Below are 23,123 nucleotides of genomic sequence, written 5' to 3'. Positions count from 1 at the left end.
ACCACTGCTAGGAGAAAAAAGACAAACTCCAGCCTTTTCTACTCTCCTACCCTGCTACAAGCACTCCCCCACCCTTATTTACCTGAAGCACCTCACCCTCCCTCACCGCCCTCCCTTGAGTCAGCATCCCTCACCGAGGCTGCTCTCAAACACCCAGCCCCAGCATACCTTCACATACTTTGCACCGATTTCAAACCTAATTCACAGATCACCACCAGGCAGAGCTACACTACTTAGAGAACACAGCTGTACTTGCATTTTTTCCCCAGTCAGGCTAAGCAGACAGCAATTTTTTTTTCCTTCAAAGTTTTAAAAGCAATTCTGAAGTTAAACTGAGCCACCCAAGTCAGAAGGCAAGATAAGAAGTAACTTTTGAGTTGTCTATCCGTTTTGGAAAGTCATAATTTATTGTAGTGATTATTTAAGCATACACTATGGTATCAAAAAAAAAAAGCCATAACATGCAGACAGGAGACCTCTTAAGGAGATTTAGCAGAAGCAAATGTAGATTTACATTTCACCTTAACATAATACTATTTAGAAGCTGATAGCCGATCTTAAGTTCCTTTTTGATGCTTGGAAAGAACATGTATGCACATGAATTGTTCAGGAATTTAAGGCAATTTGCATATTGAGATAAAAAAACATTGGATTAATAGATTTATGTTGTGCCCAAGATGTTAGCTGAATTGAAACCATTTACATATACTTCATCTCAAAGGACTGAGTCATAAATAGCAGCTGCTCCTTGATAAAAATACAGTCCTGAGAACAAGCTAATAGCAATGCTTAAGCTATGACATCTTCCATGTCAGAGTATAAGCTATTTTGGCAGTAAGGAGCAGCAGTTACCAGGTGTTCAACAGGCAAAGGCATTCTAAACATGCAATAGCTCCCAACAGAAGTCTGAAATTACTTCCAGTATCTTGCTTACAATAGTTTATTTTCACGCTGCAGAAAGATCAAGAAATCCTGCTATGCATTTGTGGTCACTAATATTTCAAACACAACAACCAAGGGATACAACGTAAGGACAGGCAGCAAAAGATGTTTCTCCAAAAAAAATGAGGCTTTTAGTAATTGGTTAGATTGTTTGCAAGGTAATTGGAACACCTGACCCCCCCCAGCCCCTGGGAATTACTCCCCGTACTATACCTATGACCAACCAACACTGGAGTGTTTAAATTCAGTGCAAGAAGAGTAATTTCAGGACATTTAATTTCACTCTAAACAAAAAGAAAAGCTTATCTATATAGACATCCGAACTCCAACATATTTGGTACAGTGTAATGAAGTTACATAGATTTCACCCTCAGAGGTATGCTCTTGTAGTGATCACCGGCATTCCACAAGTGTTTGAAACAGTATAATATGGTAGACTCAACACTTTAAAAAAATTTATTCAGCTGGAATTGGAACTCCCTAACATTCACAATATAATTTAGGATGCATTTGTTACATGAAGAGCAGATAAAAGACTTAAACAGTTTCACATACCACTTAAGATATTCCACATGCTCCTTCCCCACCTACAAATACTGACATGTTGGTTAATTTGTGTTTTTTTGTTTTGTTTTTCCTTAAGAAATATTCAGTTCATCTTGTCTACCTGACCACCTCCCCCATTCCTACAGGAATTGACATACAGTGATAACAGTGAGAGGATATGGGACACTGTCCTATCCAGTGTCTGGACCCTGGAGTAGGCCTAGCTATAAAAATAAAGAGTTTTGACAATGAGCTGAACATGAAGCACTTCCAGCAATTGAGGCAAAGCTGCACTCAGAAAAATAGCTGTACAGGCAAGAGAGAAAGGAAAGCATCAGTGGGTGAACAGAAGGGAAAGGGGAAAGTAGTCTAACCCCAGCCCACCCCAACGACCCATTAGCTTTACGAAAAGAGTTCAAGAACTAACAAGAACTATTATCTGCAAGGTCTGCAGGAATAAATGCCACATTAGGACAATACACTCCGAATCCTAGATCATTTATCAACACTTAACCGGGCTTTAGCCATGCACAGAGTGCATATTCCAGAAACCAACTAATTCCTTCCTTCCACCCCTTCCTGTCCCCCCCCCATGACCCCCAGAAGAACAGAGTTGATTGGAGAGTTTAGCTACTGTTTCCCCACACATCCCCCCTTCCCATTTTTTTTTCCTTTGTGGGAAGAGGTATTGTCAAATATGTTGACAGCTTTTCTTTAAACAATTATTAAATTTTAAGGGATATATATATAAAGACATCGGTGCATTTAGGAATTTACATGTTTGTAAAAAAAACTAGTTATAAAACTGCATTTTTATCATCTAGCACTTTCAAGATTCATTGTTATTCCTCACTAATTAATATATTAAATTAAACCAAGGTTTGAGACTGGTAAAGTTCTACCAATCTACTTAAAAACAGAAAAGAATATTTAAAACCAAAACTGAAAAAGGTTAGTTATGTTACATTCCAAAATCCACAGCCCATTATATTAACTGCATTCTTTCTACAGGAATGATGTTCTTTAAACAGATGATTGCAAATATTTTACTGCTAGACACTCCATTACATTGGATAGTGTGACTGGAACCTGTGGATGGTGAAATCTTGAGGTTTGTCCAAGTTTCAATGTAAGGTGTCCAAGGTCCTCTCCCAGAACCATGTTTTGAAAAAAAAAAATCACAGATCAAGTTTTTATGATTTTTTTTCAATCTTTCCTTGGCTTTCTGTTTCTGGGTGATCTATTCACAGTTTCTTCCTCCTGCAAGAAATTTGTAGAGACATGAAGGAAACCTAACCAAAATTTACTCCTGAAAGCCTTTTTGAGCAAGCCTACAAAAAACTTTCAGCTCTACATTAGTTTCATTTTTGGAAGGACCTACTGCTGTTACTACCCCTTCCTTTACATATATGGTAGACATTATTATTTTCACGGTGCACGTATAGATATTTGCTGAGAATACTTAAATTCTGCTGCTGCGAGAATCTATTTAACCTCAAGCAACACTCCACCCTTTTTTTTTTTTTTTTAAGTTAGCCATTATGTCAATGTGGAGCACTTAGAAGGTCACATCCTGACTGCACACAAAGCTGAATAAGCCTTTTGCTTCAAGAAGATGCATTCCACACAATCCTACTCCTCTCACAATGCAGGGTCTATGGCAAGTGCCTTTAGCAAGGTTTCCTGCTTTGCTGAGGTTGGCCACAGCAATTCCTATTCTGCACAGTGATTAAGTTCTCTGGTGTTCTGACAGTGGAAAGGGGTATCACGTGAGCCAGGTTAGCTTTTAACAGATTAGTAAGGCTTGTTCTATACCAAGAAAAACAATCCACAATGCTTCCCTCAAAAATTAAGTGCTTGCATACCTCTGATGCAGGTTTCCTGTCTTCTTCCTCATCTTCTTCCTCCTCTTCCTCTTGACTAGCACTTCCTATATCAGCATCACTTTTTTGCTTCTCTTCTAAGGAAATTAAAAAAACCTCATTCATTCTCTTGTCATTAAGACTTGCCACCTTCAGTTCACCAATGACTTGTTATGTCTACCAATCCTCTTACTCTTTCAGATATTAATTTCACATCAAGATTATCTAAGTTTGCCTACCTAGCTTCTCCTCATTTGTTTCCTCCTCCTCCTCTTCTTCTTTGTCTCCTTTGTCCTTTTCTTCTTCTTTCTCCTCGCTCATCACATCAGGCTGAGGAGCATCAGTCTTTTTGTATTCTGCAGCACTTGGCTGCTTCTAAAAAAAATTGCCAGAACCAACCAGTTATTTGTGAAGCTAAGGCACATTAAGTAGAATGTTTAAGAAGATTCAGCGTATTTACCAGAGGAAATGCATACCTTCCCAGAACAGCAGAAAAGGACAACAAGGAACACAGGCAAAGCCACAGTGAGGATGTACACCACCCAAAGCCAGGGACGCTCTTCAGCAGCTGCCATCATCTGGCCCACAACACCAGGCTAGAAGATAAAGTGAACCATTAAAACTCAAATTGCAACAGTTGAGCTTGAACTACAGATTTTTCAGTTTCAGTCTACTCCAGAAAGTAGACTTTCTGCAACGTTGAACATATTTCATACCTGAAAGAATTAAAGCTAGCCTGCACAAGTACTTCTTCCATGGTTTATGAATTAATAACTAGTCTACAATTAACAGCACAAATGTCAGAGCAAGAACCTCAAAAGAGCAGTGAATACTCACTGCCATTTATAGCAACTATTACAGGCTGTAATTACAAATTGAGGTTCTAATGAAGATCATCAATCCACAGCCTTGGTACACGTAAGTATATATTGATAAACACTGCACAAGAACAGCAGCAGTGGTCCTACTGTTCCAGTAGGAAGCACACAATTAAGCCTTTCTTTTCTCACCTCTGCAGCGCCATCAGCTGCCTTTTTTAGTCCCCATCCATCATTAGCCCAATCATCAGCCACAGCTCTTTCAGTACAGATGATAAAGTTGTCAAAAAAGATGTCAGAAGTCATGGACCATAGCTCAAGTCCCACAGCACTGAAGGGAGTCATCTTGAAAGGCTCCAGGTCTTCAAAGAAATCTGGGTTTGGGATCTTCCTGGGTTTCCAAATCCCCTAGGAAAGACAAGACATTCAAGCCTTACCTACTAGCACAGAGGCTGAATTTCATTTTTTAGCCCATTTCAGCCAAGAAGACCAATGCAAAGAATCTCAGAATCATTCAGGTTGGGAAAAAACAAAACTATCATCTAGTCCAACCTTTAACCTGGTACTGAGAAGTCCACCACAAAACCATGCTACTAAGCTCTACATCTATGCTTCTCTTGAAGACCTCCAGGGATGCTGACTCAACCACTTCTCTGGGCAGCCTATTCCAATGCTGCACAACCCTTTCAGTAATTTCTCCTAATAGCCAACTTAAACTTCCCCAGCACAACTTGAGGCCATTTCCCCTCGTTTTATCATTTGGTGCTTGGGAGAAGAACCCAATCTCCACCTCGCTACAACCTCCTTTAAGGTAATTGCACTCAATTACAGTGTTTATAAATGCGACTCTTCAGGTTCTGGGAATCATTTTTTATTTGTGCTACGAAAGAGTGAAGTCAGGTTAAAAAAACACTTTGAAACTGTCCACTTGAAACACAGGAAGTCCATGACAGTATTTTTATTCTTAATTACATCTGCTGAATGTAAATCATTCTGATTTTTGGAAGGGAGATGCTGCACTGGCCAGAAGTTTACAAAAATGAAGAAACCAACCTGATAGTTCACGTTATCAATCATAGGAGGCTTCCATTTGCCCTTGTAGTTTGGATTGTCAATCATTGGTCGCTGCCAGGTACCACAGCCAGGAGCTGACTCACACTTAGGATTTGCAACCTGAGGTGCCTCCCATTCACCATCCATATCCTCGTCCCTGTAACAGCAACTCGGTTTTGAAGTCTGCCCCTTGTCTTTACCCAGAAGAAAGCTTATAGCGTGTCTGATTCCCAAGAACACTAAGATTTCTACTGTAAAATGGAAACACCGAAACTGATAATAGCATAGGCCTGAAAAAGACACTGCAGAAGGGACAGATATTTCAGGAAGCAGCTTGAAAGCACAGAAGCTCATGAAAAGCCAGTCTCTGAGCACAGCCCCCTCCCACTGCAGTACACAACTGCGAGATGAACATCCCTGACCTATTCAGCTTACAGACATAGGAAAGAACAGTTGACAAGTACGCAGATGAACGCAAGAACACAGGATTCCTATTAAGACCAACAACTCTGCCTTCTGCTTTTGAAGCAGGATAGCTTGAATTACCAGCAACTTTGATAGTGAGCAACAACGAACTAGCTATTTTTATACTTGTTAAAACCAGTACCAAAACCACGTAATTATTGCTGTCATTTGCAACAGGCAGTAAACTTACCAATCTTCAGGCTTCTCAGCATCAGGGTCTGCTACATATTCTGGCTCATCATCCAGCCAACCCTCCGGTTTCACAGCATTTTCATCAGGTATTTTTGCAGGAGCATCCTCATCCCTTGGAAAAGGAAGTCAGTATATTAACACACAATATGCAACAAGTTCTCAACCCCAAGACATGATTCTACAGTGTCTGAACATGCCCACTGATCTAGATTACCAGGCAGCAACACCACGTTTTAAGAATAAAGTCGTCTTGCAGCCTGTTACCTCTATACAGTGCCTCACAGCACAGTCACGGCTCCAACTAAGATAACACTAATTTTAAAGCCAATCTAGAAAGGGCACATTGCTGTAAATCCCTTGCCCTAGCAGCCACTGCAAGGATGCATACAAGCTCAAAATCAAGTCTATGGTTCAAAAAACACAGGTTCAAGTACCCCTCTAACATCTTACCAGTCATCTGGTTTAACAGCATCTGGATCTGGGATTTTGGGTCTCTCATCCCAGTCCTCAGGCTTCTGGTCATTCGGGTCCTCAATCTCTCGGGGTGGATTCACAGGAGGAGACATATCATTTAGCAAGTTCCCACTGTTGACAACCGTTTGATCAACCAGTATTTCAAAACTATTATCAGGATTCAAGACTGAAAGGAAAAAAGTCAATGCAGCCGTTGCACATACAATACAAAGCATGCTTCACAAATTATCACTGATCCCTGCTGTACCACATACAATTCAAGCTTCAGCAATCCAAGCTACCATCTACCTAATAACTGTTTCTAAGACTCATTAAGAACCTTTCCCATGATGTCTAAGTGTACTTAGGGCTGATGTAACACATCTCACCTTGTCAAACTAAGATTTGTTGAATAGTGCTTTAGCAATAGGAATAGTATTTATTCACATCCTACTTAAAAGGAAGACCCTCATTCATAATCCCACTGCTGACTCACAGGGTTTTAATTTCTTTATTCATTGCTACCTTTGTAATGGAACAGACACAGAGATGCTCGAGTACTCCCACAAAATACTTTTAGGCACAGCTAATGCCAAACACTGTACTTCAGTAACCACTGATTTTGTCTGATACTGTGAAAGATGTGGGAAGAAAAACACTATCCCCTGGATCCCTCTTCTGCACCTGGAACTGTGCTATCCAAATCTAAGTACAGAACTAACCAACTAAAATTATATGCTACTGAAAACTGACTTTAAAAGTTAGGTACTAAAGCCACTGTTTCCAAAGAATGCAAGTCTGTTGGAAGTGGTAGTAATTTAATCTCTCCTCTACATCTAAAGTTTATTAATATCCCAAATTACTAGAGGGCAGCATTCAAGCATTATATAGATGTTGCTAATAATTTTGGATACACTTAGCGTATCACATTACTCGTAACCGTTCTGAAATTCAGTTCTTCTTTAACTATTAAGTTCAAGGTCTCATGACTTCCTACATGAGTCAGAACTTCTTGCAAGGAGGAAGCAAGCCTTTATACAATAAGACTAGTTTTTGCATTCAGAGCTTTCAAGCTGTATGCTGATACAAAGATTTGTTTGTTCATCTGGTTTACTTTGAGTTTGATTCAGAAAACACAGCAGTAGTTATTAACATGCACAGTTTACAGTCACCGTACCCAGCGTATAAAGGTGTGTCTTCTTATCAGTAAAGTAGGTCTTTAAGTCTGCATCTGGACGCTTCGCATGCTTCTCCTCGTATTTGCCAGTCTTCGGGTTTTTGTGTCGGAAGATGAAGTGCAATTTATAGTCCTCTCCACATTTGTCAGGGCCAAACATGATTGTATATGGAGTTTTGTCATGGAACTGATCCTTTAAAAGAAATGCAAAACAATGCCATTATTTTGAGAAACAACTTCAGCCACTGCCCATCATACCACCTCCTGAATCATTATAAATTGATCTGCAGCTTGGATATCAAGACAGTGAAGTAGCCAGACTAAAACCTGCATCACAACTACAAGCTTCTAGAGAGAAGACCAGAATTAGCTTAACTTCTTCATTTTGCACCTTCCCTCTACTTCAGAGGGAAACGAATAGCTATTCAAGTGTTATCAACAAGGTAAGTAATTCATTAAGTTGTGACAACCATATATATGTATGCATTTTTAAGCATATCTCTACACTGCAAAAATGACTTTTAAGAGTTATTAACATACACATCAGGTACTGTTAATAATGAATTAATAGTTAGTTAGTGAGTTTCTTCCACACAAAGGGATAAGCAACATTAAAAGTGAGGCCAAGTTGTATTTAGTTTATCTACTTCTAAGCTGGTATATTGTTTCAATTTAAGACTGAACTGAATATAATAATCTCACCTTTGAACACTGCAAGTCTATTTGTTTTGGATAATGTTATCTTGAGATTCAATGCACACATGAAACTGGCTAGACAGCTTTAAGTTTGGAATCTGTATTAGTAATAAAGCTCTAAAGAGAGCGCAGAACAAAAGGAAAAGGATGGGTTATAAGTCTTAAAAGGTACTTCCCATGAAGTCTAGGAAAATGGCTAAAGAAAATCCATAGTTTATACAAGCATATATATATATATATACACACACACACACTGACCCAGCAGTAAAGCTTTTGTCTGAACAGGCTAAAATGCTCAAGACAACTGTATTACTGGGAGGAGAGGAAGTGACTCTTAATTTTTAAAGGATGCAGCATTGTCTCTTTCACTGAGGGCACTTTTAAGACAATGCATTCAAGGGCCTTTTATGAAGCAAATTCTTCTATATAACTGTGTGCTTCTGAATATACAAGCTTGTATCTAGTCCAACCTCAGATATATAGATATTTTAAGTATATCCAGTAACTGACAAGAGTTCAAAGACACAGCAATAAATGCCAGATATATTTTTAGTTATTTGCATGAGTCTGTTTTAGAAGATAAAACAATCTTCCTTCTGGACAATGGCTTCCAAGGAGGTTTCTACACTGGCTACTCTCGTAAGGTACCTCCTCAGTTCTAGAACCTAGGGAAATCTGAAGTACTGTAGACTTCCAAGCTGTAGAACTGCTCAGCTATGGGAAAACTCTGGAGTTGTCACTCAAGAGGCCAGAATATTTCTGTATTTCTGATCTCCAACTGAAAATAGTGGGAACTTGCTGAGTGCAAAGTACTCTGGAGATCAAGCCCAAACTATGCCCCACTACATTTACTGAAGAGGTTTCTCTAGGAAACAGCAAAATAAAGCAAGCGTTATTTCATGGATAATGCTCGGAGTATCAGCATCACTCACCAGGTTCAATTCGGGGGTCTTTGAAAGCAACTTCACATAGGCCCCACCACACTCTATTCCATTTTGGAAGTTTACTTCATACCTAATTTTAGTTTTGGACAAAGAAGTAGAGCGCGTGTTACACGAAAGGGAAACTTACTTCCACAATACATGATTGCAACTTTCAAGTACAAATTCAGAGTAAGACTTCTGTTGTTTGTTTTAAATCAAGAGTCAAGCAAACATTAAAAACACATGCTGTACTCTTAAGGACTAAGCAGATATTCATAAGGGCCTGCAAAACGAGAAGAATCAAGGATTTAGAAGGCTTAACCTAACAAAAGATTAAAGAAATTGAGTGCTGGTCTAAAAGATTATGATCTAGGAGTAGAGAGAAAAGATTTCAGTATGTAAGAGACTGCAACAGAGATTAAGGCAAACCAATTTTCCCCACAACCGCTACAGCAGACAACTCAATTTGCAAGATGACCAAAGTGAGAACAGTTGGGTCCTAGGAAGACACCCTTTAGGGTTATAAGCATACAACAGTATATTTAGAGATGCCAAGGAGTCTGAAAAAGGCAAAACATGTCTGTCAGGAATAGGCTAAGTATGCTTGATCCTCTCTCAATGCCAGCAGCTGGAGTGGGTGACCACTTTATTTTATTTTTAGCCTTGTATTTTGAGCCAAAAACTAAGCAGTAATGCAAAGTAAAGCGACCAGCTCATTACCTTGTACAAACATGAATTAGCTTACTCAGTTTAAAACTGATAAAGTAATATCCCACAACTCAACAGTTGCCACTGAAGGTTTTTTTTTCCCCCTGCTTGCTAGTTAGTAGATTCTCCTACATCAGTCATGGCCCAATAGGGCTAAACAAGCTATTCATCTTCCACAACAGATGAACTAAAACAAAGGCAGGAGGAAACAAGTGCACCTTTACTACACAGCCCACCTTTGAAACGGGACAATTTACTGAATAAGTACACTGACTTGCATATAGATGAGGTCTTGTCCAAAAAGACAAGGACTTCTATGATTAACAGTAGAAAAATCAGTTGCATGTCCTTGTTAACACAATGAATCAAATGAAGTTCAGAGACCAGCTACCAAGTCTAGTTTTCAAAGACTACCTTCCTTTACATGCTTCAGAGGGAGCCATGCTGTTCATAATTTTTACACTTGGGGAATCCAAATTGCTATTTTATACTTACTCAAACAGTATAGTAATAGGTTGTTATATCTTGTGTCATTTAGACTCCCAGTCGACAAAAGCTCTGTTACGGAATAAACCTCAGCCTGCTATCACGTCACCCTTGAAATAACAGAACACCGAGTTATCTTTTACTTACTGTATAATAAGGGGCTTGGTATCAAATACAAAAGGCTTTGAAAGTTTGGATGAAATTGCATGATGTTTGGCTCGGGTTACCAGTACAAGCCCTTTGTCTCCTGGAAGCTTAGTGTCCTTCATGTCTTGGACTTCCCATTTACCTGGAGGGAAATTAACCAAACATTATCAAAACTCATGGGATACAATCTTCACTTAGCCTAATTCCAAGCAAGAAAATCAGCACTTTGCCTCCTCAAGTTATTAATTTAACATCTTCACTAAAAAATTTAAAACCTCAAAGTGGCTGTTTTATTTTAATCTTTTATCTGCATCAGAACCACACTTCATGTTGTTAACCACATACACAAATACTCCCCCATTTTCTTCAGTGAATATAACTTCAGCAAGCAATCAGGAAACAGACTTGCACCTCCTCTTCACATAGGACAAAGGACATCAGAAATATCAGTCAAAAAAACTGGGTAGGACTCACCATCATATTTGGAAATTTCATCATCTGTATCATCTTTCTTGGCTTTGGAAAGGATCCATCTAAAAGACAAACATCCAACAGTCAGAAACCCATACTTTTTCACCACATGCTAAAACGCCTGCTCTTAAAGCATCCTAGTGTCCTGATCCCCTCAGGAGTTCTATCCCCAAGCCTGCAAAATTTTCTACATTTTCCATTTCCCACCCCACTGTGAAGTAGGATCACTGCCTCAGTGTCATGCTCTTCAAAAATTCTTACTATGCAAAGCTGTAGAACCTCACCATCCTCATGTTACCTGAGCTACAGAAAGTCAGATGAAAAGGATTAAAAATATTACACAATATATGGCTCATCTCCCCCCATTATTAGTACCTAAGGATATATTAGTTTGCTTCAGCACTAACAACCAGCATCAGATAGTCACTGCCGCAACCCTCCCTAATCACTGCCTGTTAACGTGATTTTGAGTAACAGAATCTAGAAAGAGTTTTGTTCCCTTTCACAGAAAATTTTGATTTATTATGTTCAATCATCCCTCAGATCATACTCACCCATCCAGAGTTCCTTTATCAAAGGACTCTACAAAATACACCTCGCCAGTTGGGACGGGAGCCCTGTAGGTAACCTACGGGAGAGGAAAGGGGATTTACACACCTTTCAAGGCACATTCTCTACTCTAAAGAGGAACAGGTACATACAGCTCACGTATCTACACTTAAGCACATTACCTGGAACACTCTGGCAGCAGAAATACAGAAATTATGTAAATACTGCTGCTTCTGCCAAGCCATTGTGCTATTCTCTGCAACTCAAACTGAAGTATATATTTAGCTGGAAGCATTAATTCCTGATACTTACACTTCAGATTTCAAATACTGATATAAGTCTTCAAGGAAGAAGACAGGGTCAGATGAGAAAGAAAGCAAACAGCTAAGCTTAATTCCATACCTTACTCCCAGCTAACACCTTTAATAGCATCACAACACATTAAACATTAGCAAAGCAGAAAGAACTCGGATCAGATTCACAGTAGCTACAACACAAGCAGTAATTGAATTTTAAAGAGAACTTCCATGCCATACCTTTGGAGTTGGAGGAGGACTGCTGGTTTCAGGCTTTGACTCTTCTACCTCCTCAATGCCGTCATCCAAATCATCCTCGATATCAACTACATCATCACCGTCATTGTCATCATCCATATCATGTGCCTGGATGGCAAAAGTCCCAAGAGCTAGCAGGGCCACGTACAGTAACCATTTCAGCTCCATGATCTGAACAAATAAGACAAGGGAAGAAGTCAGGCCAGCACTGCACACAGAGCAAGGCACCAACTCACAGTTCAAAACCACCTGTTGTCCTCGAAGCTTGAAGTGCCTCGTCACACCACTGAAGGACAGGTACAAACTTACCTTCTCAGCTTCGCTATTTATCACATCTGGCTAGTTAAGACAGCTCACGAATTTGGAGAGGAATACAAGATAAAGGTGAAGTATTCAATATAAAACAGATGCTAACGGACCAGAGGAGCACGTGGACAAGTTCTGCAGATCCCGCTGCAGAAGTGTCAGCGCTGCTCCTCCGCTGCCAGCCCATGAGCAGAACTGCACATACCCACGGCAACACCCCAACTCGCACACCTACAAAAACCTGAACAGAAAGCTTGTTTCTGCTTGTGAAGAACTCTAAATACATCATGTTGAAATGGGCATTTCCATCGAGTTCATGAGCTGAAATACAATTAGCTACCTCTTTCAAGCATCTATGGAACAATCAATCTTCTATCTCCTGTTCAGTATTTTTCTTCCTTTCCTATGCAGGACACTGGCACTTTCATTCATCAGTTGCCTTCCCCATGCTTTATCCTGGAATTACTGCCAACAGCCATTGATATTACCGGCAGATGTCTGTAAGCAGCTGGACACAGAGGCAGACCCAGCAGAAAAATTCTTGCTGTTCAATGGACAGTTAATTTGATCTCTAACTTAACAGAACGACCAAAAGAAATCTAATACAAAGACTTTACAGAATTAAACTACCACACCAATTAGTTTATAGGGTGCCCGGCACATTATGCTACCTGAAACACGGAGGACACCTTGACAATCTATAGCTCAAAAAATCTCTAAGTAAAATAGGTTTCAATTTGACTTTCCTGCTAAAAAAAATTACTTGATCACTGCACCTTTACGCTGATACAGAAAGCAACACTCCTTCCACACCGCTTGTAGTTTTGCCCACACGCAGCAACCAGGAAAGCAGTCTGCTCCTTTGAATTACATTCCAGATTTTTCTTCCAAAGTCAAAGTTTCAGCTAAGACTAATTTTTTTTTTTTTTTTGAAAGTCATTATAAAACTAAACATCCTCTCCTTCCCCTACATTCCTGCCTCAGGCTATAGCCCCACAGATTTACAAACATAACTCAAGCAGAGTTATTAAGGCCTGTAGGGGCGTAAGTTCATGGTAGAAAACTTTTTTTTAAACTTTCCAAAGCATGTTTAGGCAACTGAAAGCATTTAGTTGTAGAAGCTTATCAGCTCTACCCAGTATACCAAGACTCCACTGCATACCAAATCTACCATTCTTAGATTACTCTTTAACTTGCTTCTAATGACAGGGGATGTTTTTAATTACAACAAAACTGTATTTTAGGACCTGTCGAGGTTATGTCCAGTTTGCCACTACGACAACACGCAATCACAGCCAGTTTCCGAGCTGCGATGCCCCAAGGACCACGGGCTCGGTACATGCTCAGCACCCGGCCCTCCCAGCCCAGGCAACTGCAGCAGAACAGCCCTGGGCCAGAAGGACACAGCTCACAGCATGAGCAGCTGACAAAAACCAAGTGTTCCTACATATAACCAAAGCCTGTTATTTGTGTTTTTGTTTGTTTTTAACTTTAATGCAGTGTACAGGCAGAATTGAAAACAGTTGCAGACCACATAGCAGCTCATAGATATTACAAATCTGGGAACCACAACACAAAACCAAAAACAAAAACTGTGAAGCAAACATCAGTGCCATTGGAAGTTCAATTCCTCCTGCACAGACAGTACGCTCTCTGAATAAACCCATGCCCAACAGCAAAAACCACAAAGACCCTGAAACCTCATTTGAAAAAGTGATCTTTGGAGCCCAGATGTGTGCTGGGACCGAAGTGACTGCAGGCGAGGTGGCACAAGGACACCTTTCCAAGGGAAGGGTTGCATTGTCTCACCTTGCTAACAGAGCCTCACCAAATTCATTCTTAACAGAGCTAAATTCAGGAAGATTTTACCCCAAGTTCTGTAACCACTTTCACATTACATTATGCGGATAGAACGATCACTGTACTGCTCCTAAGGGTGATACGAGCAAAGTCACCTTAAACGCACAGCGAAGTTAAAGGTAAGCCAATGCCTTCCTCTTTCTAAAAGGACGCAGTTTTTCCATACCCCCTCCCAAGCCTGTGCAAAGGACATGAGCGATTTAGCATGCAAGTCATCTCTGCGGTAACCTCACCGAGAGCAATGACGTTTCGGTGTAAGATTCCGATCACCTCCCAGCCTCCCCGGCAGCACAGGCTCCATACCGAATTCACACCTACTTGGCGATCCCACCCCAACCAGAACCTTGAAGCTTCTGTCAGTGGCAGTGACCTTTGGCAGACGCTAGCACTTCTTGCTCGGTAAGTGGCAAACCACACGGCCTGGTATTGCACACGAGGGCGTCCAGAAATCCTATCAAAGTATTCTGGTAAAACCAGTCACAGCCACCAGCATCCCCCACAGCAAGCACCAGCACAGGCAGAAGCTGTTCCTGAGACACCCACAGGGATCTACCAGGGGTCTGCACTTACCAGTTATCTCTCTGCCTGAAACTGGGGCTTGGGGAACCTCACTTGAAGCTGCAAGTATTACCTGTGCAAGTCGCCAGCAAGCTTTTCTTTTGCCAAAAACTAGAAGCAGGAAGAGAAGCTAATCCAGTTTCGTACCCTTGCTTCTTTGTAGTCATTGGCAAGCAGTTTTCGTAAGTTTGTATCCCTATAGAAAGCTGTTTAGAACACCTCCTACGTATTAAATCATTCCCAAATTGTACATAAGCTCTCATTCATACACCCCAGTACGAACTGGTAGCACCTTCAGCAACTGCCAGTTGTCAAGGCAAGCTCCTTATTCTATTAATCCCTAACAATACGCAAACTAAATTATAAGAAATAAAAGACAGTATGTTCTCAGAAGAGCGATTTAAGTAAAACACACAATTGGGGTATTTAAATAGCTACATCTGTCCATAACATATGTATTGCTATACAAGAAGGTTTCAACCACGCTTAATCCCTGGGGACACAACAAGCAATTATACCCTAGTAAATTGGGTTACTCATAAATAGGGGACAATAGGAAGGGAGAGGAGGGGGAAGAGAAAAAAAAGACTCAGATTTTACACAAAACAGGCTTAAAACAAATTTTAGGCGGAGCTTTGAGTTACTAGCAAGTACAGGTGCTCAGCCACCTAAAACGCTAGCCTCCAGCAGCACAGCCACCTACTGCGTGATGGCCAGATTCCTCCTTTGAAGGAGTGTCCAGTTTCCAGGCGATTACGAGCAGCTATTTCTGAATCTCTGCCTGAACTTCCTTTCTGCAGGTTTCACTGCGTAATATTTCTGAAGGTTGGCGTATTTCTGACCATGCGACTGCCCCCAGCCTCAGAATAGGCGGGCTTCTGAAGTCTCCGTTCCACTGCAGTGCAACTCACCTTCACCATACCACTGTCCCAAGTCAAAGATGATTAGAACTTCATCTACCTTTTTTTATAAATGAGGTCTTCTAAACACTGCAGTAGTCTTCCCATCAATGCAAATGGAGTGCCAACATAATATCGCAAAGCACGGACTTGGGAGAGCGTTCAGGAGTGTCAGAGCTAACAAATCACTTGTTCTGTCTGCGTGCCTATCCACAATCAGCTTCTGCACAAGGAAAACGGTAAGGGACATTTAAGCACTGTTCACCAACTCCTGACTGTCAGAAGGCTGAATGAAGCGTTTTCCCCTGGAATTTACAGGGCAGACACCAGAACATGGGAACAGCTGCACTGCAGAGCTTGATTTTTACAGTGGTAGGAACTAAACCAAGTGGACACAAAGAGGCAGGATCAGCTTCTTGCCACAGACGCAGCACTTCCAGTGCAGGACTAAGCGATTGTCGCCTTCAGGTTCCAATGCTTTCAAGACTTGCAGCTTCAGAGATTTATTCTTACTTGGAACTCCTTTTTTGAGGCATAAAACCTGAATTTTTGTGACTTTTGGCATGACACTGGAAACGCTTGACCCATACAGCAGCCGATTATCACCACAAACATATGGGGGGAAGGACAGACAGCTGGAAGGGCCCCACGAAGGATATTCAAGTCCCTTGCTATCATACTTCCAGAACATACTGTTTAGAAAGTTTCTTTCCCTGACAGGTTAAGCAGAGCCTGCAAAACCAGTTTAATCATCTCCTTGGTTACAAGTCTATTTGAGTGGTTCATCAAGCCAGCTCTTAGCGCTGCATAATTCAGAATACAGAACCACATCGCAATTGCTACTAGATATACAGCTGACTGAAGTGGTTTTCTCCTTATTTAAGATAATTTACAGTCAGATTAAACACGTCTTGCAAAAACAAGGCACTTGCTGCAGAACTAAGCATTGAAGGGGGAAAACTGTCTGCATCATGCAAGTTGTCGTCAGCTACACCTCAGCAATTTAACTGGGAGAGCATCATTGCCTTTTATTTCATCAGTCTGAACTGATAGCTCAAACTGGTGTAAGCACATACAAGCAGCAAAGGGTACTAGCTAAGCCCCGTGTTCCAAAAACTGGATTTCAATACGGTATTTGCAGTGGAAGCTGAAAAAATAAGCACAACACATCCTCATGCAAGACAAGAATCATGAAGAAGAGTTTAGAGTCATAAGAAATTCATCTCAGCACACAAAAACATGCAAGGAGACCAGAACAGGAAGGCAGAGAGGTAGATACCCATTTTTCCCCTCCTCAAACTGCATTTTTATCATTTCTGAGCTAAGACTTGGCTCCCTGCTTGGTAGCGCACTCGTTTCCTAAAGTTAGAAGCACTGAAGCAAGAAGTTCCTCTTTGCCATCTCAAGATGCCTCCACCTTCACGTCCCAGCTCCTCTGCTGTGCCACAGGAGGTGTTCACGCAGCCCGATGGTGAACCAGCCGCTGCTGTAAGACAGCTGGAAATCCTCCTGCTGCGCTGCTTTAACTCTTCATCAATTCCCCAGTCCAGGACACAAGGGCAGAAGGTGATGCAGGACAAGTGAAAGCACCATGAAATAAAACAAGCAAGTAGCCAAGGATAAAGGAAATTAAGCTGCTAGGCACGGCGTCAGCTCAACGCCACAGCATCACATGCGTTTCTGTCACCCGCGCCTGTCACAGACAGACCTGTCCTTAGGCAGACTTGGGAGATCCGCACTCAAGGGCAAAGCTGAACCACCAACTTCGTGGCCAAGCACTGTAATTTCAGTAGCCAGTAAATGACCTCACTGCTGCTCTGAGAGGGACAGAATGAAATTACGCTCATATATACGCAGCAGCTCATACGGGGCAGGCACCGTTTTCTCCCTGAAGCGCTCAGTTCTGCAGTTAGACAACTTCCAGCATCGCCTTGCTTACAGCAGGCCAGAGGCTGGAGCTACATGGGTGGGTGTTTTTTTTTTGCCTTTTTTAAAAGTAGGGGGTGGTTGGGATACGCTGCTACTTAAGGCTTGAGGGAAGACTCCTAGAAAAGATTGGCCAAGCCCATGGTGACCTACAACCCCACAGAAAAAGGGGCCCTCTGTCTGGATTGCAAGGAGCACAAACCAAGTAAGAGATTAGGTGTGAAAGGCAACAGCAAAGCTTGCTTTTAATAAGCATTTCGAATATGCCAGTTTCTAAAAATAATGTACAACGGTGCACAAACAGTAAGGGAGGAAACACCATGTACTGTTTGTCAGCAGAGAGATTCCCACAGAACTGAAAGTCCTTGGAGGACAAAGACAGAACTGCGAGGCTTTCTGGCCATAAAACAGATGGGCTGCAAGGGAAATTATGGTAGGTGGGGAAAGATCTGGAGGTGCCCCAAGATCTTTCAGACCATCACGCCTAGGAATCAATTCAAGTTTGCCTTGCTACAGAATTGACTCCAGCAAGAACAGGCTGCCATTTCGATCACTGTTAGAGGCAGAAAAATGAAAGGCCAGAAAAGGAAATAGAAGGGAGGGCTAAGTACAAGTTACAGGGTACTCTCAGTAAAGGATTTATTCATTTACTTAGGAGGAAGTGCTGCAACACCAAATGAAAGGGTAATCTAGCAGAGACCTCAAGCTTTCTTACTGCTTAGCATTAGGCTTCCCATTCTAGGAGGGCAGCTGATACCGGGAAGCAGTTAACATCTTATACTCAGCTTGGGATGCGATACAGAGATTGCAGAAGTATCCCTTCTATAATACCTTTTTTTTTTAAACGTAAATATTCTGGTCACTCTGATGCACCTAAAATAATTTTAGCACAACCTGTATTTTAACCAGTACTTGTAACTATGTTAACCCATGCATTGTTATAGTCCTGTTATCTCCTTATAATGTTTTAGTAACACCCCAAACCACAGTGAATGAGATGCCCCATAAAACCTGTACGTTAGCTATGCTTACTTGACGATGTTAAGTAACACCTAACGCATCCCAAACAAATTTATGAAGGAGTTTTCCACAACGCTCTGCAGAAACACTGCGGCGTTAATTACATTAACAGCTTAACACCCTATTATACTAACACTGCCACCACGAAAGCCCGGAGCTTTACCACTACTACAGCACCCCGACGCGGGGCCGCTTCCCTTCAGGCTGGGCTCCCCCGCAGCCCTTCTCTTCCTGCAGCCTAGAAAGTTCCGGGCCGCAAGACTGCACGTGAAAGTTTGCTCTTTGCGACCGGCACTGACGGGAAGCAGCGGGCTGGGACTCAGGGCCTTTTTTTTTCACGTTACAAGCCCGCAGCAAGCCCCCTGGGCAGCGGCCCGAGCTCAGCCCCCGGCCCCGCACCGCCCCGAAGGGAGACGAGCTCGGGAAGCCGCAGCCGGAGCTCTGCGGGCCCCGCATCTCGCAGCCGCCCCCCCGGTGCTCGGCCACCTCATCCCCCCGGGCCTCCCTCTCCTTTCCAGAGCCTTCCGCTCCCCTCCCGCGGCTCCGCGCCGCCCTCCCGCCCCCCCCCCCCCCCCCCCCGGCGGCACCACCGAGCCCAGGCCCGCTCCGCCCGTAACCCCCCCCCCCCCGCACCCCCGTCGGGGCCCAGCCGCCCCCACCACCACCACAGGCCTCGGGGCCCGGCCTCCCTCCCGCAGCACCCCGGGGGCGTCCCCAGCCAGCCGCCGGTCCCCCCGCGCCCCTCACTGCCCCTCCACGGTGATCCCGGCTGAGGGGAGGGAGGGGGGTGTCACCCGCCGCGGGGCAGGGCCCCCCCGCCGCTCACCACGCCCAAGGCCCAGAACCCAGCGCCCAGCACCCAGCCGGGCCCCGGCCCCCCGGGCCCCGATTTCCAGTCACGGAGCCGCCCGGTCACCGGGAGGGGGAAGGCGGGGGGGGGGCACTCACCGAGCGCCACGGCCGCCCCCGGCCCTCACCTCCGTCACGTGGCCCCGCGCCCAGCGCCGCCGCCGCCGCCCGCCCGCCTATCTGCCACCGGGCCCGCGCCGCCCCCCGGCCCACCTCTCGCCTCTTCTCTCATTGGTGGAAACAACGCCCGCCCTCCCGCCCCTCCGCCGAGCCGGCGTTTCGATTGGTTGAAAGCGCCGCCGCTCACCCGCCCGCTCCGCCTCGGAGCCCGCCCCTCCGGCGCTTCCCTTCGTGGAGCGCGTCTATTGGTCGGTGCGTTGCAGGAAGTGCGCGGCGGTTGGCTGCGGGAGGGGAGGCCGTTGGGGTGTGGGAGGGGTCTTCAGCTGAGGGAGCTGTAAGGGGCTGGGGGGGGGGTTGTGGGACGGACCCCGCCTCGGGGTCCTCGTTCAGGGAAGGCCCGGGCCTGCGCCCCGTGGCGTGAAACAGCACAACTGCCTTTCCCTTGCCCTTCACGTTTATTTAGCCCATTTGAAGGGGTTTTCAAGGTTTTCCATACGTTTAGAAGGTTATGTACATCCAACGGCTCTTGTGTGGTTGCAGCGAACATCACCACAAAACTAGGAGTTAGGAACGTCATAAAATTAGGAATCAGGAACACCACAAAGCTAGGACTTAGGAACATCACAAAATTAGGAATTGGGAACATCACAAAACTAGGAGTCGGGAACATCACAAGATTAGGAATTAGGAATGTCACAAAATGAGGAACTAGGAACATCACAAAATTAGGAACATCACAAAACTAGGAATCAGGAACATCACAAAACTAGGAATCAGGAACATCACAAAGCTAGGAATTAGGAACATCACAAAACTAAGATTTAGGAACATCACAATACACAGCCCGTACTCAGGCGTTGGGAACACAGGAATGCCGTGCAGTCCAGGCAGCCTGGGGCTGGGAGGCCTTGTGTAGCACCAGGAGCTTTAAGCAATGCCACGTTTCCAAAATAAACAATGTGTTTCTGAAGGGGCAAAGTGCTGTGTAAATACTCAGCGTTTATAGGGCCAAACAAGGACGGAAGCATGGGGAATGCAGAAGTAACGGTCCCCGCTGCGGTGACGGGAAGGGAAGGCAGGAGGAGGTGGCTGCTCTGCGCAGGACCACAAAAAGGACTGCCAGAGGGGCTGAACCTGAGGAGCCCCTCTCCTGTTCCCTTAGGGCAGTGTGGGATGGCGAGGAATGAGGCCCGATGCCGAGCGCAGGCTCCTGCCGCCCTCTCAGTAATTCTGCTTTTAAGTTCCACCTGACCTGCTCCAGATGAGAATAGTTATGTTGGAGGCTGTATCTGAACTACCCAGTTTAAAGCGAGCCCCTGTGTGGTCTGTGGGCTGCAGCCTGCTCCAGCAGGTAAGAGGTTTTCTACATCAACGCCACATTCAGTACTGCTAGGAGGGGCGGGAAGAAGAGGGGTTTTCTTTGTAAACATAAATCTGTTTTGAGTTGGTGCAGTGAGTCAGCAATATAAGTCTCCCCACAGAGAAAATTCCACCGCGTTAGGACAATGCAAGCAGGGGCCCAGTGCTCAGAAATAAGGCTCAGCATAAATGAAATCAGCAAATCCCTGTTTACACTGAAGTTTGGAATCCAGTGCTCACATTTTTCCAGAAAGCCACCAAGCTGGCTCCTAAACCTCCCCGTTGACTGAGCTATCCTCAGAGACCAAACACAAGATACAGCGAGACAGGCAGGGAAATGGCCACAAACAACAGGCAGCATGTGAGATACCAAGTGTCTTAAATAAGAAACTAAAAAACCACAGAGGAATACTCTAAAGAGTAATAAAGAGTAATAAAGAAGTATAATTCAGCAGGCTTCCTCCCCAGTCTAGGTAAAGTCCAGTTTTGCACCAAGCATCTTTCAAGTCCCTCTTTTGAAACAGGTTATTAACTTCTGGGTAACTCGCAGGATAGCAAAATGCTACGCTCCAATCACACAAGCACCAGGAAGTCAAATACAGTCGCACACACGCCTGTCACACAAGCCTTTTCATTCTCCCCCACCCTCTCCCAAAAAAAGAAGACATTCCTTCCTTTTACAACCTGCTGAATCATGGCACAGGCAGGCAGCCGTGAAACCCATTCCTGCCTGTGCTGCTTTGTCATTCAGGGGAAAAGAACAGTCCTAAATTAAAAAAGAAAAGAAAAAAAAAAGAAAAGAAACAAGCTGCTAAAAGTGTATCCTGCACTGTGATTTTCAAGATGTTTGAACTTATATACAAAAGGAATACAAAATCAATGCAAGATAGATAAATAATCAAGGGAAAAAAAAAAAAAGAGGGATGAAAGGAACAGAAGAACCATGCACAGAGATTTAAGTGCTTTGGCAGCTGAGCAGGTGGTATTTTTAGACCAGACTATGGAGTGCCAGGGCAGGGGCGATAAAAGAAAGAGAGATGGCAGACACTGCACCACAAACATGACATTGTCAAGGAAAACCATTTAGGTTTGTTGAGGCTTTGCCACAGATTTGCCAGTTGCCACTAATACACGCTTGGGGAGCATGCTGTGCTGCTCTCTGATTTTAGAAGGAAGTTCTGAAAGGCAGAAAATGGGCAGTGTGGTGAGGCTGGAAAAGCCTGAAGTTCTCAATCCAGAATAGGCAGAACTCAGAGGTGACAGGAATCTTCAGTTTACGAGCAAACCATGGCTTTGAATAATTGTATTTTGGGGAACGTTTCTTCTCCTGACTGTTACCAGACAGAGAAACCTGCTGCACTTTCGGCTGGTACTTTCTATTCTTAATTCCCTCTAACCTCAATCTCCGAAGAATTCCTGCTTCCTTAATCCCTCCAAGGCATTGCCACATCGCTAGCACTCTCCTTGCATTTCAAGCATTAGCCGGAGATCTTTTCAGATCTCATTCTCCTCTGGAAAACTGGCAAGAAGCGAGTGGAAAATCAGGCAGGTCAGGGCTGCAGGACATCAGTGACACTATGCTGGCAGATAGCAGGCAGTAAAGGCAGATGACCAGCAGGAGAACACTGACTTTTGCTCTTTCAAACTTTGAACTGTGGGAGGGAAGACAAGCTCACATCTCAGTACGGGGCAATGTCCATGTGCTCTGTTACACTTTTCATGGAAAACATTTCTTTACAATGATATCTCTGGAGACCACTCCTGAGAAAGAGACCAGGAAAGATACACTGATATTAGCAAAACAGAGGGGCCCAAATGTCTACAGGAAAAAAAAAAAAAAAAAAAAAAAAAAAAAAGTCCTGCCGCTTTCAAAGGTAATAAATGTGAGTGTAAGAAACATTATGAATTAATAGTAACAAGTGAAGGAGGATAAACAGCAAAAGGAAGAAGCACCGGAGAACCAAAACCAGAGCATGAGGAGATGGATGGCAGGAGACAGGGAGGCAGAGTAATCAGGTGGAAGATGATAAACAATCCATCTGGTAGAGTAAGTGAAGGAGCTAGGAAGTGCCCGTGGGAACAAGAACTTTACAGAAAACTTCTGGGACCCAGAAGCTCAGAATTATGCAAGACAAGGCAATAGGTGCAAGTTTGGTCTGGACACAGATAATGAAATCCTGATGG

The 23,123-nt window shown here is 43.5% G+C and overlaps 1 protein-coding gene across 2 annotated transcripts; it reads right to left on the bottom strand.

Moving 5' to 3' along the window:
- Window positions 1–1,201: 1,201 nt before the first annotated feature.
- Window positions 1,202–19,712, bottom strand: CANX (calnexin). Of its 2 annotated transcripts, none has more exons than XM_048057313.2 (15): window positions 19,589–19,712; window positions 12,025–12,213; window positions 11,494–11,567; window positions 10,943–11,001; window positions 10,469–10,610; window positions 9,137–9,218; window positions 7,509–7,701; window positions 6,329–6,518; window positions 5,877–5,990; window positions 5,222–5,378; window positions 4,361–4,576; window positions 3,827–3,946; window positions 3,590–3,725; window positions 3,354–3,448; window positions 1,202–2,748 (listed from the first exon to the last, which is right to left on the bottom strand). In XM_048057313.2, exons 2-15 carry the CDS (start codon window positions 12,208–12,210, stop codon window positions 2,695–2,697), a joined length of 1,818 nt encoding a protein of 605 aa, XP_047913270.1. In that variant the 5' UTR covers window positions 12,211–12,213; window positions 19,589–19,712; the 3' UTR covers window positions 1,202–2,694. The 2 variants fall into 2 exon arrangements, with proteins under 2 accessions (XP_047913270.1, XP_047913269.1); XM_048057312.2 differs by having other exon boundaries at window positions 19,560–19,665.
- Between the last annotated feature and the right edge of the window lie 3,411 nt (window positions 19,713–23,123).

The sequence above is a fragment of the Anser cygnoides genome, chromosome 14 (assembly GCF_040182565.1).
Source record: "Anser cygnoides isolate HZ-2024a breed goose chromosome 14, Taihu_goose_T2T_genome, whole genome shotgun sequence".
Classification (NCBI taxonomy): domain Eukaryota; kingdom Metazoa; phylum Chordata; class Aves; order Anseriformes; family Anatidae; genus Anser; species Anser cygnoides.
Note: the sequence above shows the minus strand (reverse complement) of the source record. Positions and strands in the feature narration are given on the sequence as shown.